At 55.3% G+C, this 11,582-nt stretch overlaps 2 protein-coding genes across 5 annotated transcripts in view; one reads left to right on the top strand and one right to left on the bottom strand.

The window, feature by feature from the left end:
• Window positions 1–4,098: 4,098 nt before the first annotated feature.
• Window positions 4,099–11,498, bottom strand: LOC101324510 (trem-like transcript 2 protein). Of its 2 annotated transcripts, none has more exons than XM_019949922.3 (5): window positions 11,220–11,498; window positions 8,560–8,880; window positions 5,615–6,005; window positions 4,527–4,633; window positions 4,099–4,225 (listed from the first exon to the last, which is right to left on the bottom strand). In XM_019949922.3, the coding sequence occupies exons 1-5, from the start codon at window positions 11,266–11,268 to the stop codon at window positions 4,131–4,133; spliced, it is 963 nt and encodes a 320-aa protein (XP_019805481.2). In that variant the 5' UTR covers window positions 11,269–11,498; the 3' UTR covers window positions 4,099–4,130. The 2 variants fall into 2 exon arrangements, with proteins under 2 accessions (XP_019805481.2, XP_004331631.3); XM_004331583.4 differs by having other exon boundaries at window positions 5,585–6,005; window positions 11,220–11,417.
• Window positions 4,281–11,582, top strand: part of LOC141279734 (uncharacterized) — a 48,445-nt gene continuing 41,143 nt past the window's right edge. For 2 of the 3 annotated variants that reach the window (XM_073810738.1, XM_073810740.1), the window contains exons 1-4: window positions 4,281–4,419; window positions 4,550–4,662; window positions 6,896–7,032; window positions 10,310–10,424. The gene's annotated coding sequence lies outside the window, so the exon portion shown is untranslated. The remainder of the gene's footprint in view (window positions 4,420–4,549; window positions 4,663–6,895; window positions 7,033–10,309; window positions 10,425–11,582) is intronic. The other variant, XM_073810739.1, reaches the window with a different exon arrangement.

Raw genomic sequence — 11,582 nt, 5'->3', positions numbered from 1 at the left:
CTTGTGCCCAGCCTCTTCCCCGTCAGCCTGTCTCAATCCCTCTGGGGTGGAGAAAGCCATAAAAGCCCAGGAGGAAACCATGGTGAAATTGTAATACTGGAGAGCAAATCTGACCCCGTATCGGATCTGTTTCTTTTAGTTTCACCCTTGGATTCTATTGCTTTTGCTTGGAGTTAAGAATGTTGTTTATAGCCTGAAATATACATAATAGCCCATTCTCAAGGCTCTGACCTTTAAAGGTATAACACTTTTCCATTCATATAGAGATCAAAGTTGCACAACAGAGAACCACATTTGTCTTGTTGGAGATTTACAGGAACATGGTGACCTGACCTGCGTAGACAACTACAGGAACAAAGGATTACCACATCCCCTCCAGGGTCTGGCTGGCACCAAGAAGTTTGCAGCCACCAGCCACACCCCCTCCCCTTTTAGTATAAAGCAGGCCTGAATTCTAACTGGGCTAGGATGGTTCTTCGAGTCACTAGTCCACCATCTTCTCTGTCTGCTGGCTTTCCAAATGAAATCGCTATTCCTTGTCCCAGCAGCTTGTCTCTCCATGGATTGGCCTGTCGTGTGGCAAGAAGTACGAGCTTGGACTTGGTAACAAATTAAGAACCTATCTTTCCTCCTTCCTTCTCCCTTCTCTCCTACCACTTCCTCCCAAGCCTCAACTTTCTCCTCCCCACCGAAGAAAAGCAGGGGCTGAAGGTGAATGACAGAGTTAGGGGACACTTGCAAGGTCTCCAGGGGTCAGAGACTTCCCGCCCAGGCCTGCCTGGGAATTGGGAAGTTCCGTGGGGACTGAGGGAAGAGGGGAAGGGAGATGGAGAGTCATTTCCAGGAATGGAGGTGCAGGGAGGGTCCCTGGCAAGGGTGGGAGAGAACAAAGCTGGGGGCAGGAACATCAGAGGCGAGGGGAAGGGGGAGATGGGTGCAGAAGGAGGGGGAGGGAGAGGAGGAGAAAGGATCTCTGCCCCTCAGGTCATCCCTGTGCCCCAGCTCCCAGCCTGCCGTAGTCACTCCATAGTGTTTGCTGAAAGGCCACACTAATCAAACACATTTTTTTAAATTGTCTTTATATGAGCTACAGAAAAACGATTGTCACAGGCCGTTTATGGTTAATAGAGAAACAACAAAGAAAAGAATCAACCCTGTAAACAAGCAGAGGGGCAGATTGGGCTTGTGGGTAGCAGACTCCGAGGCAGCGATTAGTACCAGGAAGTTTAAAGTGCTCGGGGACCAGGCTGGGGAAGAGAAGGGCAGGGGAAGCAGGACAGGCAGGAGAAGTCAGGCTGCCCTTGGGCCACAGGAAGCTCAGGTCACTTTGGGAGCCATTCTGGAGATGGGATACTCTTCAGAACTTGCCAAGGTGGCAGGGGGTGCCGGGGCTTCAGACCCCCTGCGTCAATCAGTGGGGGTCGGGGGGCTGCCCTGGGAAGGGTCTGCCCCAGGCGTGAGGCTGCCTTCCACCTTCACTACTCCCAGCACAGGGGCAAGAAGCCCATCAGCCCGAAGGAGGAGCCGGGCTGCACAGAGCGCCGTCCACCCACGCAGGGTGATGCAGAGTGAAAAGCACATTTGCAGCCATTGGGACTGTGAACCTCAGGCTTGCCTGCTGGCCTCACAGCAAGAACGCGTGTGTCCTGTGGGATTAGATCAGGGCTCACAGAGTGAACATCCCATGGGTGCTGGGCTTCCTGTATTTGTTCCTTCCCTTGGCCACAACAGGAAGCCCTTCGCAGGTATGTCCCGTAGTGTCAGTCCATTGCTCAGGAAGACTCTTCGTCTCGTCCACCAAAGGCAATAGCAGCTCTGGCCTGACACCCACCCCTGCCTTGCACCTGCCCGCCCTGGATCTGCTGGGGGTCTGGATACCCCTGGAGCTCCGGGGAGAAGGGCAAACAGAAGGAGCATGTGAGGGGCCAGGGTTTGAGTAAAATATCCTGGAGCCTGGAGGTCCAAAGAGGCCACCCTGGCCCATAAGAGCTAGGAAGCTGGGTACGGAGTCTGCACCTCCTTCTCAGCACCCTGTGTCCTTCCTTACCATGGATTCACATGGGAGCAGGCTCCACGGGTGGGAGGTGTGCCCGGTTCCAGGAGCCCCTCCTCCTGGGCAAATAAGGATGGTCGGTCCACCTAACAGCTACCCAGCATGACATCAGGTAACAGAGGCCTCTGCCTGGGCCCAGACCATGTCCCCCTACACCCTCCCGTCAAGTACAAAACAGAGAAATAGGATCCTATGGTTTTAAAAGTAGAATGTGACAAGCATCAGACCTGGAAAAGAACTGGAGGACCAAGCAGCACGAGGCTTTTACTCAGTGTATGAGGTTCGTGTTAATCCATTTTATCCTGAAAACAGTCTTGAGAGGTAGGAATTAGTGTCCCCTTTCACAAGAGAGGAAAAATGAGGCCCAATACGGTTAGTGACTTGCACAGGGTCCCACAGTGACAGGTGGCATCCCTGGGTCCCGGTCCTGAGCCTCTGCACCCACCAACATCCCGCTCTCAGCCGGCACAGGGCTGCCAGCGTGTGGTTTTAGGGTGCAGGATAAACACCGTCCTAGTTACACACCAGGATCGGGAGGACGGCTATCACTGTGTGTGTGTGTGTGTGTGTGTGTGTGTGTGTGTGCGCGCGCGCGTGTCCTGGCACCAGGTCTGTCAGTTCCTCAGTCTGAGTCTCCCCTCTAGTGCCTTCTCCTGGACATAGGAAAGAGGGGCTGCCTCCCTGCTGTCCCCCAGAATTGCCCCCTGCCCCTTCCTCCCTCCCCACTTCCATCCTGGAGTGGCACCTGCAGGCTGGCTGCCCACCAAGGCCCCAGCTGTGTCACTCCCCTGACTATGACATTTGATCTCCCACCTGGGAGGGCTGTGTCCCAAGGCCAAGGGTGGGCAGGCCACATCTCCCCGCAGTCTCTCATTCCAGTGGCTCCAGGCTGGTGGATACCCCTCCCTAGGGGAGGAATGCAGTCCATATTCTTCAGCCTTCGCTGCAGAAGAAGCCAACTCTGAGGCACGAGCCAGTGAGGCAGGGGCAGACGCCCCCGGCCATTGGGCCCCTGGCCCAGGCTCCTTAGCTCCATCCTCCCTGCCCCTCCCAGCCCAGGCAGTCCTCCAGGCTCTGGTCAGCTCTGAGTTGTCTTTGCTGTGTCACCAGTGGGTCCTCTCTTCTCAGGAGACAATGAGTCCCCAGAGGGAAGGTGACACCCCCCTTCTCTGAGCCATGGCCTCCCCTCCAGTGGACTCTCAAGGGCCCCCTGTTCTCTTCAGGAGCCCAGACCCGGAGCCTGGGTGTGGGAACTGGGGGAGAGAGCCCTGATCAGCCTCTGCATGCAAGTCGAGGGACAGGCTGGTCCTGCGGGTGAGGGGTTCTCAGCTGCACGGTCACAGCTCTCCCTGGAGGGGCCGGCCAGCAGGCAGCAGCAGCGGGAGTGTGGGCTCTGCTGGCTCCCAGGACTCGACGGACAAGCAGCCACAGTCAGATCAGGGCCCATCTAGAGGCCCCATAGAGGACACTTGGCCCAGGGGGTGGGGGGCTTGGACAGCTCTGGGATCCCCAACACCTTTGGTGACCCCCAACTCTTAGTCACTGTTACTTCTCTTCCAGGGTGGGACCCTTGGGACACGGGCTGTTTCTGGACTCTTTCTTCCCCCAAGGGCATGGGGACGCTTGAAAAGAGCAGAGGGAAACTGAGGACAGAGCCCCGGGTGGGGAGAGGCAGCCCTAGCTGTCCACCGCTCCCCCCATCAACTTGATAGTAAGAGGTTCCAAGGCCGATGGGAGCTGAGGTCTCTGTCTGCAAACAGCACACCTGGGGCTTCTCTGCCATCCAGCCAGGGCCCAGGAGTCTGTGGCTCTCAGCAGAATCACCTCAGTGGCTCCCCCCCTACCCCCAGGGACTTCCCACCTGGTGCCCCCTGCTCTGCCCCCTGTCCCCCGCCAGGTTCCGGGCAGCCCAGGGGAACTGAGAGGATGCAGTGCAGCCTCCGGTTCTGGGAAGGCCTGAGTCCAGCATTGCACAGTCCTCATCCCCAGCCTGGCTCCAATCCAGACAGGTCCCCATCTTCACTCCTCCTCTGGTCTCCCGGGACCCCTCTGGGAGAAGCTCCCCCCCACCATACAGTTAAGTGGCTTCAGACCAAGCAGGCTTCCACGGAGGCTCTGGTCTTGTGGACGGGTCCCTCCAGGATCTGGCAGGATCACGGCACATGCTGTAGCCTGCGAGGATGGGGACAGAGATGAAGAGGGCGGTCCTCCTGCCCACCACGCACAGCTCCTGGACCAGCCCAACCCCTCTGCCTCTGCCCTCCGCTTGCTGTTGGCTCAGCCCCAGAAGGCTACGCTGAGCTGTCGCCGCCTGCCCACCCACCTCCCTCACCTGGGTGCTGTATGGTCCTCCTGACTGGACACAGGTGAGGACACACCATCTGGGGACCGAGGGGAGTCGGGAACTTTGGAAAGGGTGTCAAACCCCCCAGCGCTCTGTCCTCGGGGGGCCAGGAGGGTGGGCTCTACTCACTTCCCATGTGTCTCTTCTTCCAGAACCCATAGACCACGATCAGCATCACAGGCACTGGGAGCAAGGCCAGCACCGCCACGAGCACAGCAGGATAGAAGTCCTGGTGCCTGCGGAGACAGGACAGAGTGTGGAGGAGGTGAGTACCAGGGTGCCCCACCCTGGCCCACGTCTTTCTGCACACCACGGGAGAGGAGTGGGACCAGGGGAAACCTGCCAGTCCCCGTGGGGAGTGATGGCCTCTCTTCCTTGGGGACCCAGCTGTGGGAGAAGGAAGTGAGGTGCTCAGAGGTCAGGGGATGAAGCCCCCTGCCCCCAGCGAAGGGAAGCGTCTCTCCACTTTAGAGCCTCTCCTCCATTATTCCCCCAAATCTGCTGAGGACAAGGCTCTAAGAGACCCGCATTTGTGACAGGAGAGACCAACGTTCGTACTGTCCTCGTGGTGACTGAGGATGGTACTTGCCACCTTTGTCCTCTGGAACAGATGCTGTGGGCGCTCTGCCTATATTCCAATAACCAACAGAGTGGGTGTATAAATACCCCAGCTCCCTTGCCCTCCAGCTGGCTGCTAGACATTGGACCCTAGAGTCTCCCCAATGGGATTGAGCTCTTGCTGCCCACAGTGATAACCAGCCTCAGTAAGCTCTCTATCTGCTGCCTTCCCTTCCCTGTCTCACTTCCCCATGCTCTTTCCAGTGTTCCAAATACAATGTGAATCCTGGTCTCAGAGTCCACTCCTCAGGGAACCCAAATTAAAGTGTCCCCATTTCCCACTTCCTACTGCCCAGGCTGCTCCCCTTGTCTGGTCCCTACCCTCTCCTCTTCATCCACAGACTCCTTTGCTGACCCAGCCCCTGCCCTCCTTTCCCACTGCCATCATTTCTGTCCCATGTCCATCCCAGCTTCCCTCTTCCACCTCCCATTCAGCAACAGGCCAAACTGAGTTCCCAGTGGGTGAAAGGGGCTGGTCTGCTGCAACATTTCACCTTGGGGTCTGTCCAGGCACCAAGAACTGTTGCCATGTCTGGGAAAATGGCATTCAACCCAGGCCCCCCGGGTACCTGCTGGGGGATAATAGGTTGAGGAGAGACCTGCCAGTGGGGCACATTCCCGTGGTGGGCGATCCCATGGTGCACAGGTGCCCAGCCTTAGTGGGGGTGGAGGCTGGGCCAGCAGCGGAGGCTCCGGCATTGCTGGGAGAGGCAGTCACTGTCTGGGACCCCATGGTCCTACTGGGCCCCGTGGTGGAGGGGCTGGTGCCAGTGAAGCCGTAGCCCGTCACAGAGGTCAGTCTGATGCTCCCTGAGGCAGGGAAGGGCAAGAGTCTAGCCAAGGTGAGAAGTCCAGGTGTGAACACCGTCGTGCTGGTGGTGAAAGGGGCATCAGGGCCTGAGGTGAGGGCTGGGCCTGCTGTGACGACAGTTCCACTCTGGAGGATGGTGGGCAGCTTCGTAAGAGGAGTGTTTCTCTTGGTTGTGGAGGCTGAGGGACCAGAGAGGGAGGAAGGTGAGACTGAGTCGGGGGCCTTGGTGCTGGAAGCAGCTCCCGGCAGCCCACACACTTGTCTGGGTCGGACCTGTCCTTGTCTTTTGCTCCTTGACCTTGGACCTAGGATTCTGCTCTGCTGAGGGACCAGGTGCGTGCTTGTTCAGAGGGTGAGGTCAGGGAGGAGGAAGTAGGCACAGGAAAGAAGGAAGAGCCTTTCACAAAATTTTTAGTGTCCCCTGTCAGGCCACCTGGGCCAAGAGGATACTTCCCTCCCCACCCCCATCTCTCTTGTCACTTCCTGGACCTTCCTCATTCCTGTAAGTCAGAGATTTCTCTGCTCTGATGTTGAACATGAACTTTCCCAGTTGCTCCATGATTGGTGACTGGGATCCAGAGATGAAGACAAGGAAGCATCAAAGGCCCAGACCCCAAAGAACGCCATGAGCAGTGGGGCCAGGTGCCTTCCTTGGGGGCTTATTAAGAGACACAGGAACTGGTCCTGCCACCTTCCTGCATCAGTTCAGGCCTTTATCATCCCATTTTCTAGAAGAAGGTTGGACTTTGGATGGTGGAAGAGGAGGGAGTGGTAGGAGCTGTGAGGGCTCAGTCTAGAAGGCAGTGTTGACTCTTTCTCATCAGGGAACAGGAAAATAAAGAGAGAGGGGTGGTGAGGGGGAGAGGGATGGTGAAGGGGAGAGGGCTGCTGCTGGCTGCTGCTGCATCCCACTACTGTGCATGCAAGGATGCACTCCTGAGAGCCAGATGGTCACCGTGGAAGGCGCCCATTTTTCTGGGCGAGGGAACCAGAACAAGTGGCATTGGTGAGGGTGGGGATGGGGGAAGGGGCTGATCTGGAGCCAGATCTCCCACATCATCCTACTCAGCAGTGTGAAGAGACCCCCAAAGGACCTTTCAAAGAACTCATACACAGGTGCCTTGGAAGAGCCAGCATTTGGCCACAGAGGATCCAAGAGTGGGCAGAAAAGGAGTGACATCCAACAGAGAGAGACCTCCTACAAGGGTCAGTGAAGTCACACAACCGTTTCCCTCTCCTTCATCCCTGCTTCAGTATACCGAGGGGTTGGGAGGGGCAGGGCCAGGAGGAGGTGATGGAGAGGGGTACCCCTTCCCTACCTCCTGAGATCAAGGAGGGGGAGCTGGACAGCAGCAGTCCCCCTTCTCCACTTCAAGTGCCTGGGGCCATAAACCTGGTTTTCAAGGGGGACTGGAAGAGCATATATTGCTAGAAGATTCGCCTTTTTAATTGCCTGTGCATTTTTTATTTCCTAATAATTGAAAAGGTCTGCAAAGTTGGAATCTCCCCAAACTGTGGTTAAGCGGTGGAAAGTGAGATCTGACATAGTACAACAGAGGGATACACTAAGGGAAAAATAAAACCATTTCATGTTTGTATCCCTGCAAATTAAGACTTCAATAAATTGGTTTCGACTACTTCCCTAGGGCTAAATCAGAACCTGGAGAGGGAAGGAATGAGATTTGCTCCATATCTTAGAGACAGCAGTTACCCTAGCTCAGACCCAACAGAAGAAGGGGATGCAGTTGGGTTAGGGGAACAGGGAAGGGTGGATAATAAGTTTCACAGTCACTGGCTGCTCTTTGTCTGGCTCCTCACCCTTTCCCATCTTATAAATGTGGAAGGAGCACAGGGCTACATTCTTGGCCCTCCTCTCTTTTTCTACACTCAAGGGAGAGTTTTGATAACCTTAAAGACAAGGCACCATATCACCTCCTCTAAACTCTCCCATAGCTTCCTGTTCTACCTAGGATAAAACTCAAACCCCAAATCAGGGACTGTAGGGCTGCTGTTTGCCTGTCCAACCTCATCTTCTATCACTCTGCCCCACCCTCAATATGGACCAGCTTCTTCTCACCTCAGGGACTTTGCACATGCAGTTCTGCCCGCCTGGAAAGCCCTTTGAATCACCCACTTTCAACAGGGCTAGAAAGCTCTCATTACACGCAGGCTCTGCTTGATGTCATCTGCTCAGGGAGGTCTTCTCTGATTCCCCACTAATTCAGTAGCTCCCCCCACCACTGAACTTTCTAGTTCATCACATTGTTTTATTTTCTTAAGAACATTTATTGTTATCTGCAACTGTTTATCTGACAATGTGCTATTGCCTGTCACCTCCCATAGGGTAGGAATGGGTCCGGTTTTGCTCACCACTGTATCCTCAGAGCCTAGAATAGTGCCTGGCACAGAATCAGGGCTCAGTGAATATATATGGAACAGATGATTGAATAAAACAAGCACAGAGAGTCCTGAGTTCTAATCTCATCTCGTCCACTTGCTAGTTCTGTGACCCTGGACAAAGTCAGAGCCGCAGGGACTTTTTAGATCTCATTTCCTTCATCTGTAAAAGGGCGACAAGCATGCCCATGAAGCTGTCTGTAAAGGAACGGTGAAAACCCCACTGTACATCATGCCTATTGCTGGATTATTATTATTGTTATATTTGATGCCAGTGGAGTACAGGGCGGGGAGGACACCCCCCCAGCATCCCAGTGCCCCCGCAGGCCTGCTCACCTGGAGACACTTCCAGCAGGAAGCCCATCAGAGGGTAGAGGACGCCAGAGCTGTTGCGCATGCACCAGTACCGGCCCGAGTCCTGGCGCCTCAGGGCCGCCATGGTGATACTGACCACCTTGGCCTGGGTATCGTCCTGCAGCAAATAGCGCGGCCCCTGCACCCCAACACGGGTGAACACAGTCTCGCACTTCTTCCTCCTGATTTTGCACCAAACCTTACCCTCTGTGTGGTTTTTGCGGCTCTTGTAGGAGCACTGCACAGACAGAGTCTCCCCTTCAAAGTGCCGCACTTTGGAGTACACGCTCTCGACAAGGGCACCTGGGGAGACACGACTTGTTGAGAAAGGAGGAAGGAAGCATCTTGAAACTCAAAGCTCATGGTGAAGGGAGAGGAGGTAGATATTGCTCTGCTGTCATGGAACTCAAGAGTGTGAAGAAGAAATACAGCCCAACTCCAATGGAGGGGGACACAGGCTCCTCCCCCAGGGAGCTCTTGGTCTGTTGGAGGAGACACTAGCCCTGCCCTGTAGTTCCCAGACTGATGGGGGAGACAGTAGTCCTGTGCCCTTGGGGAATCCTAAAATGATGAGGAAGATACAGGGCTAGCGCTACGGGGACGCCCAGTCTGATGGTGGAGACACAGGCCTAGCCCACAGGGAGCCCCTAGTCTAATGAAGGAAACTCAGTCCTTACACTCAGGGAACTTCAGCAGACGCAGCCGTTTTCTTTGCGGCATTTTCTAGTCTGATGGGAGAGTAATAAGCCCTGTCTTCAGGGTCTTGTGGGAAAGAGTCAGGTCCTGCCCTCAATAAGACAGAGACACAGACACAAACGCAAGTCATCATTCTGAAATTCCAGAGCACAACGAACTTAGGTAGATAAGAAAATTCAATCTTTGAAAATATTAAGAGTAATTATTTGTTTCAAAAACAGGTTTACTCTAGTCACCTTTTAAATAGCAAGTTGTCTGAGTTCATTCTAGGTGATGTTTAATTTTAAAATATTCTATGGGCTTCCCTAGTGGCGCAGTGGTTGAGAGTCCACCTGCCGATGCAGGGGACACAGGTTCGTGCCCTGGTCCGGGAAGATCCCACATGCCGTGTAGCGGCTGGGCCCGTGAGCCATGGCCGCTGAACCTGCGCGTCTGGAGCTTGTGCTCCGCAATGGGAGAGGCCACAACAGTGAGAGGCCTGCGTACCACAAAAAAAAGAAAAAATAAAATAAAATATTCTAGTTACCTAAAACCCATAGATCCGATATGCCCAGACATTTGTATACACTCCCAATGGAGTGTAAACCAAAGAATTCTACAGTGATTCACTGTTCATATGTTGCCTTCTATGCCTAGGAAGAAGATGTGGTCAGTGAGCTTCATAACCCGTGGTCTGAGGGGAGGGGCTGAAACTAAGGCTGGCGTGGTGAATCAGGGGACAGGGAGAGAGAGAAAGCTGCAGTGAGGGGCCTCCAGCCCTCCACCCACCCTCAGCTTGGCACTTCCTCCTCTAACACCCTCCGAGCCTTCTGCAAACACGCACACAGTTCTCCCCAGTAGGACAGAGTGGACAGCATTATTGGAGTCTAAATAAACATAGGTTAAAACTCGGGTTCTACCACTGACTAACCATGTGAGCAGACCACTTAACGTCTCTGTTTCTTATCTGTCTCTGGCTGGCTCTGAGAACTGTGCCCCAGGACAGTGCCTCGAATGTAGTCCATGCTCAGTGCACGTCTCCTTCTCCCAAATGCAGGTTGCTCCAGACTTTCCCAATGGAACCCAGAGCTGTGACAGCCAAGGGCCCAGCACCCCAGACATCCACCTTAGCTTCCAACCCAGCTGCCGCTAGAGTTGAGGCTTGGAGTAAGGTAACGCCCTCTCTCGTATCACTTTGTCCCATGCAAGTTAAACAGAATGATCCAACTCAATTATTTGGCAGGTGGCAGGTTTGGGGGACCCCAGGGGACACTCTTCTGCCCTGGAAAAGCGGGTCTCTCTGGGGAGGCGTACAGATAGGGTGACCTTGGAATGGGTCTCCAGGGCACTGTGTTTACATGTGCCCACCTTCCACCCCTCACACAGGAGGTGCCCAGAACTGAACAGGAAATGGTAACTTGGTTGTCATGGCAGCAAGCAAGGCAGGATTGGGTGAGGCCCCCTCAAGGAGCATTTAGTAGATGTGGGGTGGGAGAGATTGCTTCAGGGATTGCTTCCCTACCCCCACCCCAGGACAGGGGGTAAGGACAGAGGGCGTGGCATCAACGTTCCAAGAAAAAGCAAATTCAAAGCGCACACACGTAAGGTAATGATTCCCATAGGCACCAAACAGGGCTCTCCCGACAGAGGCCAAGGGATGAGGGCTTGTTGTGTGTGAGGAAGTGGGGTGGCCCTGGTCAGAGGTCCTGAGGAAGACAGGCAGATAAAGGGGCCCATGCAGAGAGGGTCCAGAGCTTTATCTTAGTTTGTGAGGCCTGGGTTAGCTTTGCCCGGGGCCAGATACTAGGAGGGCACCTTCTCACCGGTCTCTGCTGGGGAGCTACGAGGTCAGCCAGACCGTCTCCTCCTCCTCCAACCCCACAAGATGACTGAGCAAAGGAAAAGCAGGAAGGGGGTCCGGGAGCAGACCATTCCCTCCCCCGTAAGCCACCCGCCCACCCTCTCACCTGCGACAGGGCCCTGGAGCCACAGCAGCAGCAGCAAGGCGGGAGCCATGGCTCCGAGCAGTGGGGACGGGCACAAGTCCAGCAGGGGGCAGGGATCCGAGGTCAGGGCCCCAGGCCTATGCTGGACGTACCACTTGGGGCTGCCAGGGAAGACCTGGGGTTCTAAATATGAAGTTGCCCATTTAGGGAAGTGAGGAAGTTGTGGGACCCAGTGTGACCGGCAGACCGCAGGGGCCCGCAGGGCCTGCGAGAGGGCGGTGCTGGTGCAGTTTCCACCCCCTCTTACTCAAAACTTCAGGCAGGTGTGGCTGCTCCACCCGGCCGGGGCCTCCCAGTCCAGGGAGGGCTCTCGGGGTCAGAAGA

Source organism: Tursiops truncatus, chromosome 10 (genome assembly GCF_011762595.2).
Source record: "Tursiops truncatus isolate mTurTru1 chromosome 10, mTurTru1.mat.Y, whole genome shotgun sequence".
NCBI lineage: Eukaryota > Metazoa > Chordata > Mammalia > Artiodactyla > Delphinidae > Tursiops > Tursiops truncatus.
Note: the sequence above shows the minus strand (reverse complement) of the source record. Positions and strands in the feature narration are given on the sequence as shown.

What these genes read in the sequence shown, in the direction of transcription:
- LOC101324510 (XM_004331583.4), bottom strand. Translation starts at nt 11,268, where the DNA reads ATGGCTCCCGCCTTGCTGCTGCTGCTGTGGCTCCAGGGCCCTGTCGCA. An exon ending in AACCTATTATCCCCCAGCAG is followed by an intron (nt 4,634 to 5,584) that starts GTACCCGGGGGG and finishes CTGTCTCCGCAG; the next exon opens with GCACCAGGACTTCTATCCTG. An exon ending in GAAGAAGAGACACATGGGAA is followed by an intron (nt 4,226 to 4,526) that starts GTGAGTAGAGCC and finishes CCATCCTCGCAG; the next exon opens with GCTACAGCATGTGCCGTGAT.